Source organism: Varanus komodoensis, unplaced genomic scaffold (assembly GCF_004798865.1).
Source record: "Varanus komodoensis strain SLA01 unplaced genomic scaffold, ASM479886v1 scaffold2, whole genome shotgun sequence".
In the NCBI taxonomy this organism is placed as follows: Eukaryota; Metazoa; Chordata; class Lepidosauria; order Squamata; family Varanidae; genus Varanus; species Varanus komodoensis.
The window spans coordinates 60193767-60214094 of NW_025335568.1; the positions used below are offsets into that span (position 1 = coordinate 60193767).

General features: G+C 43.8%; 1 protein-coding gene across 3 annotated transcripts in view; it reads right to left on the reverse strand.

Moving 5' to 3' along the window:
* Nucleotides 1-20328, reverse strand: part of MRPS5 (mitochondrial ribosomal protein S5) — a 48905-nt gene that overhangs the window by 14736 nt on the left and 13841 nt on the right. For all 3 annotated transcript variants that reach the window (XM_044428671.1, XM_044428673.1, XM_044428672.1), the window contains exons 4-6: nt 19841-20071; nt 17034-17068; nt 642-732 (exon numbers count right to left, since the gene is read on the reverse strand). In XM_044428671.1, coding sequence (XP_044284606.1) covers nt 642-732; nt 17034-17068; nt 19841-20071 — 357 coding nt within the window. The remainder of the gene's footprint in view (nt 1-641; nt 733-17033; nt 17069-19840; nt 20072-20328) is intronic.

The window sequence follows — 20328 nt, forward strand, 5'->3', positions numbered from 1 at the left end:
AAACAAGAGCAGAATCACATATGCCAGTGTGGAAGACCAGCACAGCCTAGAGAAACAGAATGGAGGAGTCAGGGCCTTCTAAGTACGAACACAAGACAGGCATCCCTTGTGTGTAAGCATTTAGCAGATATTGAATCCGTAGCTGTTGGCTAACTCTATTATTCCCATATTACAGACAAATGTTGTGACAATACACCAGCATTGTATTAAGGTGACAAATCTGCATCAAACTGCTTCCTGAGGATAAGTATTTGAAGAATCACATAATTTTGGAGGGCCTCAGAGGCCATCTAGCTCACCAGATGTTTTGGACTTCAGCTTCTAGCATTCCTCAACTGGCCATGCCTGTAGGGGCTTATGGAGCCGAAGTCCAAACCATCTGGAGAGGTATGTTCTGCCCACTCGTGATCTAGGCTACCCCCTTCTCAAATGAAGGAATCTTGTTATTGCATTCCTCACAGGCGGTTGTCCAGCCTTTGCTTAACGTCCTCCCAGCAAAGGGACACCCACCATGTCCCAAGGCAGTCTGTTTCACCATGAAACAGTTCTTGCTGTTAGGATGTTTCACCTGATGTTTAGCCAAAGCCTGGCTTCCCACTGTTCTGATTTTAGTCCTGCTTCTCTGGGGCAAATTTACTTACCAGCAAGTCCGTTTCCATTCCCAACAGCCACCAGGGCGCTAACAGTTTTTTTTCTTCCTTCTTTTGCGGTCATGTTAAATACATTTTTAAGCTGAAAGGAAAAACAACAGGAAAACTAAGACTTGCTGCAGTGCCCTATCATTTGAACTTTTTTGTCATAAGAAAATTTGGACCAATTTGCAAACTGGCAGCACCATATTCACAATTTTTTAGCTCTTTCAGCCTAGAAAGCTATTGGAATTAGGGATTTTTAGTCTGTGTCTATGTGTATACAATAAGCGTGTGTGTGTGTGGGGGGGGGCGAATGTATGGGGGACCTCCATTCTAGAGATCTACTTAGCATTATATGAATTGATTTCTGCATCAGGCTTTACCCTTTCTTTTGATTGTATTTAAGATACTGGATTTGGTAGGTTTATTTGTAGAGTGACATATCGGTTCTTCTGAGATTAACTGATGTTATGCACTGACTTACTGGCTCTAGGTTGAAATTTGTAATTGTTCATATTATGAGTTGCAAGGTTTACTATTAGCAACAAATCAACAAGATTTTACTGAAGGATTTCCTTCATTTATATAAATAAACTATTCCCCAGTCTCCTCTTCCCTGTCTCTCCCCACATTACAACCAATTTTTATTATATCCAGTCATAAAAGTCAACAATATATTACTATTTAAAAGATTTATATATATACGATCCATATTCTGGGCATAGGGATTTCAGAGCTGTGAACAAAATACAAGAAAACAAATAAAAGAATAAAATATGTAAACACAGAACCAATTAAAGGGTGTGGCTGGCAAGTGCAGGAAAGTTTCTTGAAAGGAAAGGGTTTTCCAGAGGCCCTGAATGCAACATTGCACCAACACCTTCCTGACCTCCAGAGGCAGGGAATTCTCAGAAATGGGGCCACTACCCTGAAGGCTGTTCTCTAGTTGGGCTCCAACTGGGCCACAGGTCCATATGGAACCACCCGGGAGGTGCCAATAACGTCAGTGTAATACATATTTGGTTACACTGACCAAGAACATGGAAAAAGCAATAGCCTGTCCAGCCCCTGCCTCCCCGCACAAGTGTTCAGCCAGTACTGGATATCCAAAAAGGGAAAGGAAATGATTGTACAGAGTGATGGGGAATTATAGATTACTAACAATAAATTGGAATGCATATATTATATACTCTGCTCACCCTTAGTTGTAAGCAAGTTTTTATATGTATGGACAGAGTTTCTCTAAGTCCAGAGAAGTTCAAATCCAGCTCACTCTTGGGGCTGAAAGAGGTTCAACACCCCTGGTTCAGAGGGTGTGTAATCCATATATAGCCCCAGAAACCTGAATCTATCTGGGCTCCCCTTTCTTGCAAAGGCCAAATGGTTTAAAGGGCACCTCTAGCATTTCTGCCGCCCAACTCTGCGTGGTATGTCTGCTTCTCCAGTGGTACACAATTATGCAATTCACAGCTATCGATGCTCACATGCCACCTGACTGAATCCTACTTGTCGACCTCGATTATGAAGGACCCATATTCACTTAAGAAAGCATTTCTGCCTCCAAAAAGGATAATGACTTGACAGTGTGCTATGTGGATGCCTGGGGATCTGCACCCTCAACCACACGTAAAAAGAAGGTGGGGTCCAACATGACAGTGGGATAAGGGTTTGTTTGTTTGTTTTTTGGCCAAGTCACAACTCTTAAATCAAGTAAAGACCTTTCTTGCAGCATTTTTGAACCAGTAAGACACTTTTGGTTCTGTTTTCCATTTTTAGCTTCTTGCATTCAAGTCTGTAAGTCCTCTTCCATGTTAGTAATTCTATCTAATTAGAAAATGCTAATTCTATCTCTTAGAAAATGCTCACTGTTGCTGTTCACCTGATGTGTTGTGAGCATCTTTGGGCACTATCTTGTTGAATAGTAGCACAAAAATAAACCAATGAAAGAAATCATCTGGGTTCCCACCACAGATTTCTCTGTGCACTCACAACCCATCCTGTCTCTTTGTCTACACATTTCTTATTCATGGTGAGAAACAGGCTGATTTGCATACAGGTTGTAGACTTCAGCTTTTCTTATGCAGTTTATAAGGGTAGAGAATTGGCCTGTTTAAGGCACACTTTTGTACCAGTGGTTATGCAGGCAGCCACAATTCCTCCACAACCAATTCAGTGCCTAGTTAGAGCCTTGATTGTTCAGGCATGCATGTGGTTACAAAGATACAAGGTGTTTGATGTTATCTCCTCTGTCAAACGTAGAGCATTTCACTTAATTTGTTATCAGGCTGAAGAAATATCACGGTACTGGGTGGGGTAAGGGTGAGGAATGACATCAAACCCTTGCTTTATTCCAGTCACTCTGCTGACCCTTTGAAGGAGAAAACACATAGATTTCAGCTACTGCTTAAAACAGCAGTGGGAAGAACATGCTCACATACACAAGGCAGAGGACAAGACACCTGCAACAAGCACTCCTCCTGCTGCACACAGTTCATGGGGCTTCCTGGGAGGGAATCTGCAGGTAACCCATTTCTGTTATGAGAGTATTATACCTTTGCAAGGCTAGCTGCACCATGGTGTCTTTCACAGGTGTCCACACACAATTCAATTCTACTGTTAGCTGCCTTGCATTTATTTCTGAGGGATACTGGCTGGGCAATGCTGGGAACTGCAGTCCAACATCTGGAGGGCAGCAGGCTGGGAAAGGCACTATCTAGGGGATGCTGAGAATGGCATCGTAACACAACTGTGGGGCATCCTATAGTATGGCTTTGTAGAAGGCCAGCTGTGGGATCCAGCAGAATAGAGGAAGAATGCCAGGCTGAAATCTGTGCTGAAATCCATCATGCAGGGAGGAAAAAAAATACTCTAAGAGAGGATTCAGACAGCAGGGCAACACCTGAGTGAAAGCTCTTCCCATGATGGTTGTAACTGCACAGGATGGATATTGCTGCACATGTCGTGGGCAAAGGAAGATGCCAAGTGGTAAAAGCAGAACTCCTTGAGCGGGGCACACACCACAACAACTCACACAAACCCTAAAGAATATACATTTCTTACTATGTTTTCAAGCAGCTGTCTTTCATGGCTTGATAACAAATTGGTCAGGAAATATTTTGCCACTGGATGACATTGGGTAAGGCCATTAGCAAAGGCAGGTAAAATCAGCTCGTAGAAAATATGTGGTTCCAGAACTACCAAAGCACGTGGACCATGCTTTAGATAGAGATTACCAAAGCTACTCCTGCTTTAGATAAAGGAAAGCATCTTGTTTCTGGGCTGCCTTCCCCAGCCAGGCACCTTCCAAATACATTGTACCACAACATCAGCCTGGCGGGTGCCAGATGGTGAGGATGGGTGCTGTAGTCTAACACATTTGGGGAGTGTCAACCTGGCTGTTTTGGAGCATAAAATCTGACCTAATAGCCCACTAGCATCTTCCATCAGGTGCTTTCACAAGAGACTCACTCCTTGCTGTCTGAATTTCCTGTACCTCCCACAGTGGCCTATGGCACATATTGAACTGGTAATGTCTTGAGCCTCATACAAGTATCTCTTTCATTTATATTAAAATGCAAGGCAAGCCCGACTTCATGCAGACCTCAATGCTACCTGCTTCTGTGGCAGAAATCATAATCTGTCACTAGCTGTGCCCGATTGTCAAGAGCTGAGCCTGTTCACAGGAACTAAGTGTCCGCATTTCTCAAATCACATCAGATCAAACAGGCATGTCTCCAGTTTGATCTAAACTGGCCACACTCAGAGCTTTGTCCGGCAGCAAACCTATCCGTAAGGCAAACCCTGCTCCACCCAAACATCACAAAAGCGGCAAGTGCTCTGTGAGTCTCTGTCTCTAGGATTATATGCTGCCCACGACACAATCTTTGAATGTACGCAAGGATATAAAAAAGGTTCTATGTGCATTTTTGATTGTACAGGAGGGAGGGAGCCTTTTACAAGAAGAGAGAGGAAAGTTCAACATGAAGTGGGATTTCAGCAGATATCACTGGCTAACCTTTACCAGAGAAGTCCACTGTAAAACCACTGTTGTTTCAACAGGAGCACAGCTGAGTCAACAAATACTCTGCTACTGCAGAGCCTGCATTTAGCTTTCTCTGATAAGCTATCTGTAGCACCTAGATCCATGGGAAGTCTGGCTTTTATTACTCCTAAATCCTTCTGCCTCTATTTGCTGGTAGGTATCCAAAGTTCATATGCTGATTTATGGCAAGAAAACATTCCTCGAAGACTTGAAAAGCTAGTCTTAAAAATCCCTTGCATTCTAAAGATATGCACGTGGGTTAGTGACAAAATGTCCTCGAATGTCTTAACCATGGCCAAGGCTGCAAACTGACAGACGTGCACCTGGGAGTAAGTCAGTGGGACCTCTTAGACTTCCAGGGGACCGCAGGTCCAGCATGTTATGGTCCCCAGCACAAATCACCACCCACAAACTACCTTAACATCAACACTGATGTTAACTGCAGGTAACCCAGCTTTCTCGAGCAGATCAGGAACTGATGGTTAAGAGAAAATTTGGCCATTATCAACCACAGTTAGGGCTGATGAAAAATAATCACTTAATGAGGTTTGGCACATGTCATCACATCCCTGGCTTTTGATCAAGGGGTAAGTGTATTTCTGCAGCAAGCGGCCAACAGAGAGATGATTCCACCCCCACCCCCACCCCACAATTCCAAGGTGGTGAGAATGGCAGGGAACGGAGGCTTCCTTCCCTGATTTCCAGAAGGTGGCAACAGCAGCACATGAAAACAAGCCAGCCAAGAAGAGCTGATCCAAGGGGAAAAAAGGAGCAAAACCACCCGTGTCAGCCGTTTCTGTGCGGCTCTGAAGGGAAATGTGCCCAGTCACCCATCACACTCAGAGCTATCACATCTCTCTTAAAACTCTTTAAAGGCCTTTCAAGCTTGATAATGTGCAGAGGCAGCTACAGACTCTGACTACATCAAGTGTCCTGACCCAATGCATTTTTTTCCATCTATTGAGCATATTCCCGCATCCCCCTCTCATTTTGGAATAGGAAAAAGCAGCTAAAATCCATCATTTCTGTGCAAAGCAATGCAGAATCTACACATTTTACTTCCTAATTCAGTGCCACCCATTTTAAACCTGTGCTTGAGAATGCAGAGAGCTTGGTCTTAAACATATTTACTCAGAAGTAAGAAGCTTGCTACTTGGCAAATCACAGAATAGGAGAGTTGAAAGGGGGCAAAAAGGCCAAATCAGTTTAAGGTGATACCTTAAAGGTAGGGGAAGAGGCGGAGAAGAGGGGAAATAGGCTGAAGTGCAGAACTAAGCAACTGTTATCATCTTTAGGCCCATGTGTAGAACAAACCATAGCAGCAAAGGGTGCAATTCTGAGGCATGTAGTTTACAGTTAAGGGGAAAAGAGCAAAATTCAGGGCATGGAGGCTGTGAATAAAAGTGGAGGCATGCAGGACAGATCTGCCAAACGCTCCTTGTTCAAGGAGCCATAGTACATGCCTTCTTTATTTTATTCATTTATTTAAAACATTTCTATCCCGTCCTTTGCACAGCCTCAGGACAGCTTACAACAGTTAAATAATCATATAAAATACAATTAAAACATTCAGTAATAACAACTGTTCAAAATTTTAAAAGGAAGGAAGGAAAAGAAGAAGAAAAAGCTTTTTTTTAGCTTCTCCATGGATTCTCCACAGCATTAAGTGCTCACTACCAACTCGTATCTTTATTAGTGCCATCACACTGCTCTTGGACAACTATCTGAGATAAAGAAAGGGCCAAAGCCGACACAGGGAGCAGAACCATGATCAGATCTCTTGCTTTGCTCTTTAACAGGTGTAGGCAGCTGAGAAGGGCAGGACACACAGTTTAACCATTTCCCTCAAGGCTTCCATGCCACCAGCACATGGTCTTGCTTTGGTAGATCTGCAGGAGGCTGGGGATGCAGTGGGTGCTGAAGAAAGGATGAAATGCTCTGCATTTCCATCAGCAGTTCACTGGTTTTCAAGCTAGGTGGAGACAGCTTCTTCAATTCTCTACATAGTGCTGAAAAAAGTGGGCTGCTAAGGGAATGGCTAGGTGGTCCATCCCTTCCCCAAAAGCCCATTTAGTTTCTACACTGGGTAGAAGGACAAAACACCTTCCTTGTCCAGCAAAAAATTCAGCATGCTGTGGGAGAAAAGGCTGAGTGTTCCATCCCTCTTCTAGAGACCTTCATAGTCACTGTGAAGTTTACTTACATTCAGTACGGGTAGGTCAAAATCTCTCTTGCCAACTCTAGTTTGAATGGCTTTTACATCACCACCACCACCAGCACCGCCATCAAATACAAATGAATGAACACTGACGTTTCTGTTACAGATCTCCTGAGATCAAGCCTGGTTTAGCCCTTGATTGTGTAACTCAGATACTGAGTTTTTGTGTTTTGTCCCTGTGCACTGTGAATCCCTTTCATAGTTCTGAAAACAAAGGTGCACTTGAAATATTCTGTTCAAGTAACTGTATTCATATCTTTAAGCTCTTACGCCTACCTACAGAAGTGTGGGTACAACAGATGTATTCCCGTCACCAAGTGAGCTCCACAGAGTGCACACAAGTGATCCTTTCCTTTGATGGAAGGAGCTTCCTCTAGAAGAACAGAGCCTGTGGATACAACCCCCTAGTTTCAATCCAGTCCCAGTGAAGCAATGGAACTTAATATTAGTTGCAACCTGTTCTGAGGAACTTAGTCATTACCAGCACACCTGTATGACATTTTGTGAGCTGTGCATCCACATACCGAGAGTACATTTATATGCTGCCCCCAAACAACCCATAAGGGATGTATATATCTCACAAAGCCATTGGGATTTTGTACATTATGGCTGCCCTAGATGCTTAAATTAGGAAAAGAAAAGAGAGGGTTACCTATACGCTAGCTGCATCAAAGCTGCCCTACAGTCTGTCAATAAAAGGGAAAACAAACTGGATGTCTTTCTCTGGCAAGAGCAGCAGCAACAGAAGAGATACAAGCCATATTAATACTGACACTTAATCACACTGCACCTGCTAACCTGTCAACCAAAAAGGAAATAGACAGAAATTATTTTCTATTTTGACAGGGCAAGCCATAAATCAGGAAGACACTGCTAGTTTGCTTTGTAGTTTTGTTTGGCTTTGATCCCCCCAAAACAACTCCAAAGTCAATCGCATATAATGCTTCTTGGTGACTCTTTTTTGACCATGGCCAGCATTTTGTATGAATGTTACCAAAGGAAAGATGGTGAAGGGATAGTTTATACTAGAGGATTTGGGCAGGAGCATCTTGCAAGGATGCCAGTTTTGGTGTTGTTTCCATGTCTCCCATAACATGCCATTTTGCCTTTCAAATGTTGCCACCAAGTGTGACCTTTCAGAGTGAAGTGAATCAAAGAAAATGCAAAAAAGATACAAAACACAAATGAGCTTTTGTTACAGAGAAGACCTGTAATCTCCTCCCCAATCCACCCCACCCCACCAAAAAAGGGCTACAAAGGGAGGAAGTTCCTTGAAGCACTTTGTGTTTTTATGGTACAGGACAGGAACCTTGAGTGCTAAGGAATGCCAACCTCGTGTTTATCATTAGTACAAGAACAGTTGTTCAACAGCCAAGCATGCCTTACGGCTTTAGGAAATAACCTTCATTTGCCTTTGAACAAAATCCTGAGGGACTTTGTACCAGCTTTCATTAGGGCTGGTTTACTTACTATTCATTAAGCCTGGTTCTCTCACTGAGTTGGTGTTTAAATAGCTAATTCTGCAATTTTTATACACCAGCAATAAGCACTGTTTCACAGCACAAGCAAGTGGGTCAGAACAACATTTCTGGAAAAAGACGTATGTTGGGGACTCAAGGGCAGGCCAAGTACTCTTTGCCACAGAATACCTATATGAAGAGAAAATTCTGAGGGTGCAAATTAGAGAAGAGTTAGTACAGCTATTTAAAATACTGCAGCTCTACACACAGTATTAATACCTTGTTGCATCAGCACGACATATTAATCAGTGTTTACAGAAGGATAACATTAGGATTCATTGTTCATAATGCACGCGTACTGCTGCTTTGGCATCTATGTTCACAAAGGGGTTTTTCTTCCACAGTATAATTAATTTTCAGGGAAATGCTCATTAGTGCAGACCATAATTCAAGCACTCTTATGCGACCCTTTTCCTTGCTAACAGAAATACAAAAAAGGATAACTGCACGCTTATACAGAGACGCAGAGATAATCACATGCGATTCTCCACCTGCCGATATTAACTAGCCCAGCCTTCCCTAAGCTGGTGTCCTTTAGATATGTTGGACAATTTCTACCCACTGCAGCCAGCAAGGCAAATGATGGGAATTGTAATCCAACACATCTTAGCGGCACCAACTGCAGAAGACTAAACTAGATTTTAATAAGAATAGGTATTTCTGATAAAAGACCTGGATTCCTAATTACTTGCTGTAGCCGGTGGCCATCTTTTTGTTAGTGAAAGGCACTTGAGAAATGTTGTTCTGCTCTTCAGTACTGCAGAAGCCCAAGGAAAATCACCTGCTGCTCTTAAGAGCAGTGCACTTATTAAAATCTAATGAACTCTCCATGGAGCGCTGTGTCCAGGGGGCACAGGGTCATAGAATACAGCCATCTGTACTGCTTAATATAATCTGTTAGTTTCTTCTTCACTGAGAAGAAGTAAACTTAAGAACTCTGCAGCAAAGACGAAAGGAACACTCTTGCAGGTATACTTTGTAGCTGGCCAAGAGTGGAAAGCAACACTTGTACAGTTTGCCGCAAGATTATTCTATTAGAGGCACGGTCATCTCGCATCCATGAAAATCCAGTAGAAAGAAACGTGTGTGTTTTTCTCCATATTATCCCTCAAGCTTCTGGCTAGGGGAATGCCTACACTACACATTTAGTCTCATTTCAATCTGGTTTGACTGCCGAGTCTCCCAATCAAGATTACAGGGAGTGTAATTCTGTGAAGTGTCTGGGCTTTACTTAACACAGAATTCTCACAATCCTCTTCATGTTACAAATTGCTTGGTTCTTTGGAGGATGTGCTGGCAGTTACCAGCATCAAGCTGTTTGATATCTGCCAACTTAGATGTGTTCTCTCGCCCTGAACTGAAATGCCCTTAAGGATACCCCTTCAAGATATGCTTGGCTCTCTTCTTGATGTCCAAACTGCCCGTTGAAAATGCAGGCACGTGGCTATGCAATCCAAACTTACAACACAGTGAAGACCCCATAAACCTAAAGCTGGTGGGTAGAGGAGTGGGGGCAGGAAGAGGCTTGCAACATTATCCTCTACCCCTATGCAGACTTTACAATGTCTTCACTCCTGGGCTGGTCGCTGAAGAGATGCTTTGCTTCCAAAATCACTGAGACTGCAGATTCCTCTGAGACCGTTTTAGAGGAGCACAGTGTTTCCCAGTAGTTGCTCTGGGACTGAAGAGCCACACTGTCGCTCTTTCCATCAGCTAGTGGACACAGGGCCAACGGCAGACTACACACGCAGCTTCCCAGGCGTGATGCCAAGCCACAGGGCGTGGGAGGCCAGTGAGCCCGAGTCCGAATCTATTGGCCAGGGGAATCTGCTTGCAGCTCTCTGCCAGAAAGGACACTTGGCCCCAACAGGGAGTTGCCCAGGGATTCCAGAAGGAAGGGGAAGGAACCCTCTGGCCCCACCCATGGCTCAAAATGACAAGAAGCACGAGTTGCTCCTCAGTGCAAGAATACGAGTAAGATCACCCAGGGCTGGAGTGCATTTAAACACCCATCCGCAGCTCACCACTTCATTCTGGCCTTGAAAACCTGTTCTCCTCACTCTTCCTTTCCCTTTCATTCTCCTTTTCTTGTTCGTCTTGCTTATTTAGCATCTAATTCTGTTGACTGCACCTCCCTCTTTCACTCTTTTGATTGCTGTGAGCCACTTTGGGAGATGATAATCATCAGGAATTCTGGGGAAAAAAATACACTGAACCATCACCATCCTCATCTTCATCCTCATCAAAAGGCCGATGTGGAGACTGCGTGCGAAGCAATGAGCAGGGAGAAAGCCAATCGCTCAACCATTATTCCTGCTTCCTCTGAGGGAGGCTGTGCCTAAGGATGGCAGCTGCACAGCAGCATGACTTCCAAAGAAAAGGGAGGGTGGACCCTGTATTTCTCCCCAAGACCCTTTTGGATGCACACAGAATTATCCAACAGGTTAAAAGAATGTGGCAGCCTACTTACAATCTCTTTGGCAGAAACCAGGACACAGGGCTGTTTTCCTAACCAGAGTCTTGTTGGCAATGGGCTAGACACAACCTTCGCCATGGTCCATCTATGCTAAGCCTGACTTGCATCTGGGTCTAGCCCTGCTTACATGATTTGCTACTCAGGCAAATGGCTGCTTGCTCAAAAACAAGCACCCTTGCTAGAGCTTCCACTAAGCACAGGTAGGGGCATGTGAGAAATCTGCTGTGTTGAAGACTTCCTTTTCTTTTAATGGATTTTCCCACTTTTCCTGGAACTATGGAGAATGCTATCAATGGCTACTACGCATCACGGCCATCTCTGACCCCTGGAATCAGAGGCAGTGTGCTGCGGAAGATGTGTGGGAGGTGCTACTGTGGTCGCGTCCTGCTTGTTGGCTTCCCGCAGGCATTTGGGAGGATACATGTGAACGAGCTGGACGAGGCAGGTCTTTGCTCTGATCTAGCAGCGCTTTTATTATGTCTTTAGAGTGGCCGCTCAGTCAAAATGAGAATGGCTACTTGCTGAGAAGCAACATGGCCAGAGGAAAAGAAGTCTGCCACAGTGCCAGGAGCACCTGGGGAACAACTGGCACCAATCAATGCTAAGTGCTTTGGTAGAGAAAATTATGACCTTACCAAAATTGCTGGTTTCTGTTCAAAATCGCAACAGAAAAAAATATGGTCCCCCTTTTAAAGCAAGCCATGGAATTCTTCCCTTGATTCCAACGATACATGTCCTGAAATTGGATCCAGATTTCTAAAAGTCTCCATAGGAAGCTGCCATAGATTGAGTTGGGCTTTTGTTCATCTAACCTAACATTGTCAAAACGGACTGGCAGCAGCAAGAAAGAACCTAGGACTGAACCTGGATCTTATTTATTATATTTCTACACCACACGCAGAGAATGTGCTTTTACACTCAGCTTCAGAGAAGCCTTGCAAAGAAGCCGAAAACTAATAATACAGAAACACAATGTGAATACATTTGCCTAGATCTAGGCATTGTCGCGAGCAGCTGTTCACTCCCATTGTAGTTAGGAATCCGTCACTTTCCATTATTAACTGCTCTTTATTACTTGGAGTGAAACACTTAGTCATCTTAAAGCCAAAGCTACACTGCCTGGAATATCAATTATACTTAATTTCTTATAATGGAAAATAAAATTCAATTCTGAAGTTGCAATGCAAAGTGTGATTTCTTGCAGTTATGTACTTTAAAGAAAAACAAGGTTTCATCATCCGTCAGTTAATTAGGTCTCACAGTAAAATTCAGAGTCAGATCCGCTTGGATATTTATCTTGGGTAGCCTGCTCAGTGCAACATGGCTTTGTTGTGAGCACCTTGGCATTCTAGAATCTCTAGGAATTATGTATGTAGCGTAGGGAAGAAGCATGCCAGCATGCTTGTGACATTCAGGGCTGACAATGAAGTACTCGGCCACATTTCCCTGAAGGCCACGCCAATTTAAAAGCAGCTTCCTTAAAGCTCGGCTCGCCCCAAGGGTGCCAAAGTAGGAACTTCAGCACTTGGGGGTGGGGGGGGATCAGTGATTCAGCTGTTTTCTGAGGGATCCCAGCTCTCCTTTCCTAGTCTTATGCCGGAAGCGCACAACCTGTGCCCACAAGGCCCTGACTGTGCCTCCGGGCTGCCCTGACCACTCGTTCCTTCTAATTTCCTGTCAACAATACAGACTGTTCCTTCCAGCAACCTGTTTGAGGACATGAGTATCAGAATTGTTGGGACAGGAGGTTGAGAGAGAAAGTTCTCCGCTCCAACTCCCAGGGAGACTCGTATGGATGTGCTTTTTGTACCAGTAAGAAAAGAGTGATGGCCTTCAGGGCCGCAGGTATCAGTACATGTATGTACATGGGCTGGCGGCTCCTGGTCCCAGAGCCACCATTACTGGTGGTCCTTGGGATCAAAAAGGTTGAGAACTCTTGTCTTACCATTGAAAGAGTCTTGAAGGATTGATGGAAGCCTGGCCTACTTCACTGTGGCTGAATGAGGCTCAAACAGCTCAAGCTATGCTTCCGCAGGTTATGCTCTGGGTTGCTCAGTGCAGAGCTTCTCACAGCTTAGTAGCAGTGCACAGGCACTGCATTCAGAAGGTCCAAGGTTTAACCATGAAATGGCTGGAGGCCCAGCTTAGTATAACATGGCTCCACTTGCTTATACCTGTCCAACTCAAGGGCCTTGCATCTGATTTAGCCTTGCAGTGTGTAAACTTTCCAAGTAAATCTGCTGGTAACGCATGGTGGGGCTCAGTAATGTCAAGACTGCATGATGTTAAAGGCTATGCATTGTATGAGAAAAGGCTGAGGCTGTATCACTTTCTGTCCAGGCAGAAAGCGATGTGGCGCTTCTGCACAAAGAAACACGCCTACGGTTCACAGCAAGAACAGCTGCCTGGGACATGCCATGCCATGCCATGCCATGCCATGCCATGCCATGCCATGCCAGGGCTGTAGGTTTTGTGCTGTTGAAACATTCACAGCTTGCACCCTGAGAGTGTTCTCTCTCTGTTCCTCCAGGCATCACAGGACAATCCCCATATCTAGGTTGCTCCTCTGCCTCTCACCCTGCTGCTGGTCTGAGGGTCCAGAGGGGCAAGCACTGAGCTGCTGTGTGCACTAAGCAGGCCTTCAGATGCATGGCTGAGGTGGTGGAATTCTGGCATTGGCATATAAGGATCAGCCAGGATTCTTGACTTATCCTGGGCTTACTGAGAAGAGCAACAGGCTAGTTCAGGGACCCCATTTGCTCCTCTCTTGGTGCAGGTCAGCTCCACGCCACCTGTGCAGTCTGAGCTCCTCCTTTCTCAGTACCCAAGACAGCAGCTTGGAATCAAGGAAAGAAGGGAAGCAGCTGTGCAAGGGCAATGGGCGATTCCCTGGCTTCCTGCTCACCTCTAAGAACATACAGAGAGCTGTGCTGGATCAGACCCAGTGCTACCTAGCCTAGCTTTCTGCTTGCACAGTGGCTGGTCTGAGACCTATGAGAAGTCCACAAACAGTTCCCAGTCCAAATGCACCCTTCTACCTGTGGCACACTGTGGCAGCCATTGGCACACTGCCTCTGACACTGGAGGCAATGTCTAGGCATCTGGACTAGCAGACAAAGGTAGCTATGAATTGGTCAAATTCTCCTTTGAAGCCATCCAGGCTGGTGGCCATCACGACATCCTGTGGCAGAGAATCCCGCAGTGTGACCACGTGCATGAAGAAGTACCAATTTATGCATTTGTTACATTCATACTCTCCCCTCCCCGCAAGGAGCCCAGGAAAGCGCACATGAGCTTCCTCACAACAACCTTTTGAGTTACAGTCAGTGATGGGACCAAAGACACCAGCTTCACAGCCAAGTGGATTCTCTTTTTATCTGTCCTGAATCTCTCACATGATAAACGATGGAGAAAAACATTCTCCTAACCACCTGGCCCATTTCATATATAATTTTATGGACTGCTATCATATTCCCCCTTGCATGCTTCTTTTCTAAGCTAAAAAATCCCAAACTTTTTTTGCACAGAGGAATTGCTCTGTTTATTCTTTTGATTGCTCTATTCTGTACTTTCCTCAGCCTGTCTTTTATCTGTTTCATTTCTGACTGTAAGACTAAAGGCCACAGTGATGAGAGCTGGAGATGGCAGCTGCAGAGAGAAGTGTGAAAACTTCAGGTCACTCAGATTCTGCCCATCAGTGGCCAGCCTAAACAGGAACCGTGTTAAAATATTCCCCTTCAGTTGCAGAACAGGAACCTCAATTAAGACGTTGAGCTCTGTTTAGCACCCAGCATTGACATTCCCTGAGATTCCGGCATCTGTCTTTCTCAGCAATAGACAAAGCGCTGCCAAAGACACAAATGCTGTTTTAAAATTCAAATTTTAGCCCACATAGAATTGTGATTCAGTTTGTTGCTAAGTGCATTCAATGAGGATCTCTCCCTTCTCCCAGTGACAGTGAACCAGCACAGACATCCAAGTGGAAATGTTCTAACATTGGATTCAGCAATTTGTAGACTTCAATACACAGTTAACTGTGTACAGTGAGCAATTCTGGGTTGTTTCTGCTGGAGAGGAGAAAGAAATCCTAATGTATATTCAAAAGAGGAGCTAAAAAGAAAGCAGATGTGGAAACGCTGAAAAATATTTTATGAAATCTGAAACATGGTCTGTAAGTGTCTCACATAACACTAAAGAGCAACTGGTAACAGAAACATCTCACACCTTTACACCTTTAAGGTCTGTAAACATGCACATCAGAAAGGGGTTGCCTGCCTCTGCAGCTGCTTATAGATCATAGATTCGGTTTGTAGGTTTACTCATACACTGCAAGTAAACATATGAAATACTCTATAGTTACATTTTGTTATCCACAAAAAAGGAGAAAAGATAGCAACTGATTATTAAGATATGTAATCACTGCATGTTCTAAAACTGTGTTAGTTGTAACACATCTCTCAGGAAGGTTCCACAGAGAAATGGGAGACACTGGCAAGGGGAACAGAGAGAGAATCCTGTGTGCAAGGTTTGTAATATGCTTCTGAACCAACTTTCTTTTGCATGGTACCCTCAAGTATGGTTGGATGGCAATTCCCATCATCCCCAGCCAGCAGACTAACTGGAGTTGCAGTCCAATGCATTTGGATGACACTGGGATGGGGGGGGGGGGCTGCTACAGATAATCAAGGCTCTGGGATCTCTCAAGAGCAGGGAGCATTGAAAATGGGAGAGTGGTTTTGCTACTTTCAAATTGCTGGCGGATGCCTGAAAGTTAGAAGAGGAGATCAGCCTCACAAATCTTCTCGTTAGTGGTCACCTCCCAAGTCCAACTTTGCATTACGACAAAGAATGATGCAAGGGAGGTGTGAGAAAAAGAGAGAAAGACAGAAGATGGAGTACTAATACTGGTAAGTGAAGCATTTTGGCAAACCAACACCAGAGATTACAGAAATGCATCTGCTGGAAGATAGGGGCCCTTTCTAATAGAGTGGTACCTTGGCTCACGAATGCCTCAGTTCATGACCAATTCGGATCGCAAACAGAAATTTCGGAAAAATTTTCAGGCTGCGAACTCCACATCGGGTGATGATCACGATCGGGGCTATCTTCCCTGCATGAGCACTCCAAACAGTAACCTTCTCCCCACCCACCATGAGGGCGTGCTCACCTCAGTCGAGGCCTTCCCGGATCCTCGCTGCTGCCCCACTTCTGAGCCAGAGGAAGGTCCCCTCGCAGGCGCTCGCCCGGCTCCGGGAGGGGAAGCAGGAGCGGGAGGCCAGAGAGGCGAGCATGGGACAGCTTCCTCCGGCTGCGAGGAGGGAGGTAAGGGCTGCTTTCTACAGGCTGAGGAGAGGGGAGGCGAGGGACAGGGCTGCGGCTTGGCCCGCAGCCTGGGGACATGGCTTATACTGTATTTTTGTGGTTTAAAAAAATACATATTTATTTAAAACTTTTATATGCCGTCCTTTATGTGTAACATAAAGTTATGGTAAAGAACAGATTAATCTTATTTACGTTGAACCTTATGGGGAAATTCGACTTGGCTCATGACCAGAATCGTGGAATGGATTAAGTTTGTGAGCCAAGGTACCACTGTATATCTATGTAAGAAGCAAAACAAAAAGAAAGGTGGGACGAATGAGGAGCATTAAGATGAAAAAACCCAGACTGCTTACTGCTGTTCCAAGAGCTGGGAGACGAAATTGTTTTACTAAAAGCACGGCTTCGGGAATGGGGAAGAAGTGAAAATGCATTTGAAGAAGACTCAGCCCTTTCTCTCTTTTTGAAGTGGTTAACCTAACAGTCGACTCCATGCCTCTTGATAATGGAATGTAAGTATTCTTCTTGCTCTCTATTTTTTCTTTTTAAAATACTTTCCTTAAATGACAACCAAGAGTGTTGCTTTTCAACATCAACTATGGCCTCTTTTGAGTTCAATGCTGTAGCACACTGGGGAGAATGTAAAGAAAAGTGCTTTTTACTGTTCAGTTGTAATGCAACACCATTTCTGAATTCCCTTGGCTTCCCTAGTTCCCATTACTACAGAGCTTCTATCAAAGGAAAAATAAGACGACAGGAAATGGAGCATTTCCGTTTATGTTTCAAACATGTAGTCTTGCAGATTCTTTTTCATTACAACACTTACCTCAATCACTCTGGAGTCAAAATCTTCATATGTTTCTGTTGGTCAAGGAGATGTATGTCAGTGAAGTGCAAGAACAACACATGAACATTTGCATGTTGTCTTCCAAAAGCGACACCAAACATTACCTTTACTTAGGGGAGATTTAATGGTGATCAAGCTGTCTGGGGTTTACTTCCCCACAAAAATGTTCTAAGCAGCTGCTTGCACTTTCCAAAGCTCTCTTGCCTTTGGTCCCTTCCATGGACCTGCATACCCATGAGTTGAATCCCAGGGGATTATGCTACTGGAGTTCCAACATGAGACACTGAAAACAAACAGCTTGTGCTGCTGGAGGTCATGTAGGGAAATGGTACAAAAGCGGTTTTAACCAGAGAGCCAAATTCAATTTTGGAGAGCTCTTGGGGGGCTGCACTCCAGTGGTGGGTGAGCCTGAAGGTAAAGGAAGTGGGTCTAAAAGCACAAAAAATGTGTATATTGTAGCTTAAAGTTCATCATACCAGTAATTAAGCTTTACAGGGGCATTCCTATTTTTTAAAATGGGGGGGGGGATGGTACAACAGCTGGGAATTATGAAATGAATGGGGGGTAGGAGATGGGCTTGGAAGGGCTATGGCCACTGGGGGTGCCCCAGAGTGTGACTCCTGGATGGCTGGGGATGGTCCCTGCATCTCAGGTTCTCCGCTTGGGATCAACACAGGGAAAGGCCTTTCCCAATCTTTATTTCCAGCCCTAAGGAAATATCACTGAAGACAGGTAATGTCCTCAGCATTTATAGTCTGAATTTCAATGACAGTGGGAGGAGACAACAGGAAGAAGGGAAGACTGGAAGAAAAAAGTGCGGCAAAGAATTAAGGCAGATTCTCTGTCCTTCTATGTAAATCTCAGGTCAGGTCTGAACATGATTACTTCTGCTACTTCTCACATCTAGGTCTGAAATCTATTTAAATTGGCAAACTAATTACATTGCGGATGATGACAATTTGGACTTAATTTTGAACTGCCTTCTTGCAGGCACTGCCAGCTAGAAGAATCTTATAAACTGGGTGTGCAATGCAGAATCAATCAGAGAGAAATTTTGACATTAGGAGCAGCAGCCAGAGTATAAATGGCTCACTTCTGCCATTGCCAACACCAAAATAGGGTATTATTCTACAAATGAATATCACGAATGACAAACTATCAAACAGTTTACAGTGATTCAAAGCAAAAAAGAAAACAGAAGCAAGACTTATTTGGTGTAGATGCCTCTACAATTATATGGGGAATGGGGGAAAACACCCTTCCCCAGCCACTTCAAATCAGTCATAATGTCCCAGTGTAATAATTTGTGCTGAATTTCAATATAAAAGGCTGCTGGAAAAAAATCTATGTAGTCAGTTAACTGCAACTAGTGCAGCTTTCCTTGAGAGATACAGAAATAACACTAAACTACAATATTTAAGATATTATTTAATACTTAGCCACACCATCAACGCAATGCAGAAATTACTAGAAAGATACAGTTAACTGGGGTGGAGTTTCTCATTGTTGTTTCTTAAATTTGAATCTTGCCTTTCCCATATATGGCATTTAAGACAGTTAATAGCTTGAATACAAATAGAGTAAATTTATTAATTCAATTGATATCCCAATCCCTCCTACAAAATAGCTCTCAAGGAGCCTATTAATAAAATACAGATTAAAAACTAGTTCTTAATTAAAATGTAGTAATAAAAACACACACAGTGTAACATAATTAGATATACAAAAAAATAAAAGAAATAGAAAACACTGAATTGATTAAAGTCTCTTTCAGAAGTAAAAGCCCTGCTTGAATAATAACATCTTTGCCTGCTGGCAGAAGGACAACAGAGAAGGTGCCAAGCTGGCCTCCCTCAGAAGGGAGCTTCAGAGCTTCACAGTGGCCAGCAAAAAAGCCCTATCTTGCACCCCCACAAAACAGATAACTGCTTGAAACCTCCCGACCATTGGCCTTGCTGCCTGGGGCATGCTGGGAGTTGTAGTTCAACACACTGAGGAATGTGGCCCTGGAGGGACACTGCCAGCTAGAGCAGAATCAATAGACCAATGGTCTGATTCAGTGCAAAATCTTCTGTGGCTGTTCATTTTCATTATTAGATTTTGTTGATGCTATTTGTCTTATAAATGATCCATTGAAAACAGGTCTGAACAATCAGAAAAGTGATACATCATTCATATTCAATGCACCCAGTATATGTCTAGCTGGTTTACAAAATAATAATTTTAAGGCTGTGCATTATCCAAAAACAAAAAAAAGAGTTCCAATGAATTCCCTCAATCAATAAAATTGCTTGAAGAAATTCCTTCTAATCTTCTGTAATGTGTAGTCAATCTGAGAGTATCAAAGACTGAGAATCAGTGGATTTTTCAATAAACAATTAATTCATTCTGTGAGGTGGAAAAAGAGAATCAAGAGCAGCAACCATGTGACCAGAGTGCTGGACTGGATGGACCAGTCATCTGATAGTGCATGGCCTTTCTTATGTTTGTTCTTATGACATCAGAGCTCCTTTCTGGCCACAGAACTGGGACTCCAAAAAATCCTAGGTGGTCAAGGGATCACTCTCTTCAGAAATTTTCTCTTAAGACAAATAGTTAACAAGGTTCTATCACTGTTTTTCCAAAGCTACCCATCATTCTGTGATATTGATTCTCCTAAATCAGCCTTTCACTGATGTATATAGCCTACTGTTAGTAGAAAATAAACATTTTAATAAAAATAACAATCACATGGAGCTTCTTCCTTCTGTTAAACTAGTTCTGTCCCTTCCCGAATTATATCTTACCTCCGCTGGGACTTGGATCAGGGGGGCCTAGGCTGATACCCCCCCATCTGCCTCCAGTCCAACCTCTTTGCTTCACTCGCATTTTTCTTTTCTTGTCCCACTCATCCCGTTGCTGGATTCTTTCAGATATCAGTTTCTCCTGCTCTTCTTTGCTGCGCTGAGTAAATGTCCCGACAGTTCCAGGTTTCATCACTGGCGCATTAAGGCCAGGCCAAATATGGCCTGAGCGTCCTAAGGGCATCAGAGAACAAGGACACCTATCACTTGGCATGCTTCCAGCTCACAGAGCAGTGAAACAGGCAGAAATGATTGTTCCGAGGCTCAAATCCAGTTGTGTGTGTTTTAATAAAGAAGTTCCTCTTTCTTCATCAAACTACAGTTAAGTGAAACACAAAGTTTACATATAAAAAAGAATTATCTGATTTGAAGATCCTAGTGTGGGTGTAAGGGGCAGGATACCTTTAAATCCCCCCATACATGTCTATGAA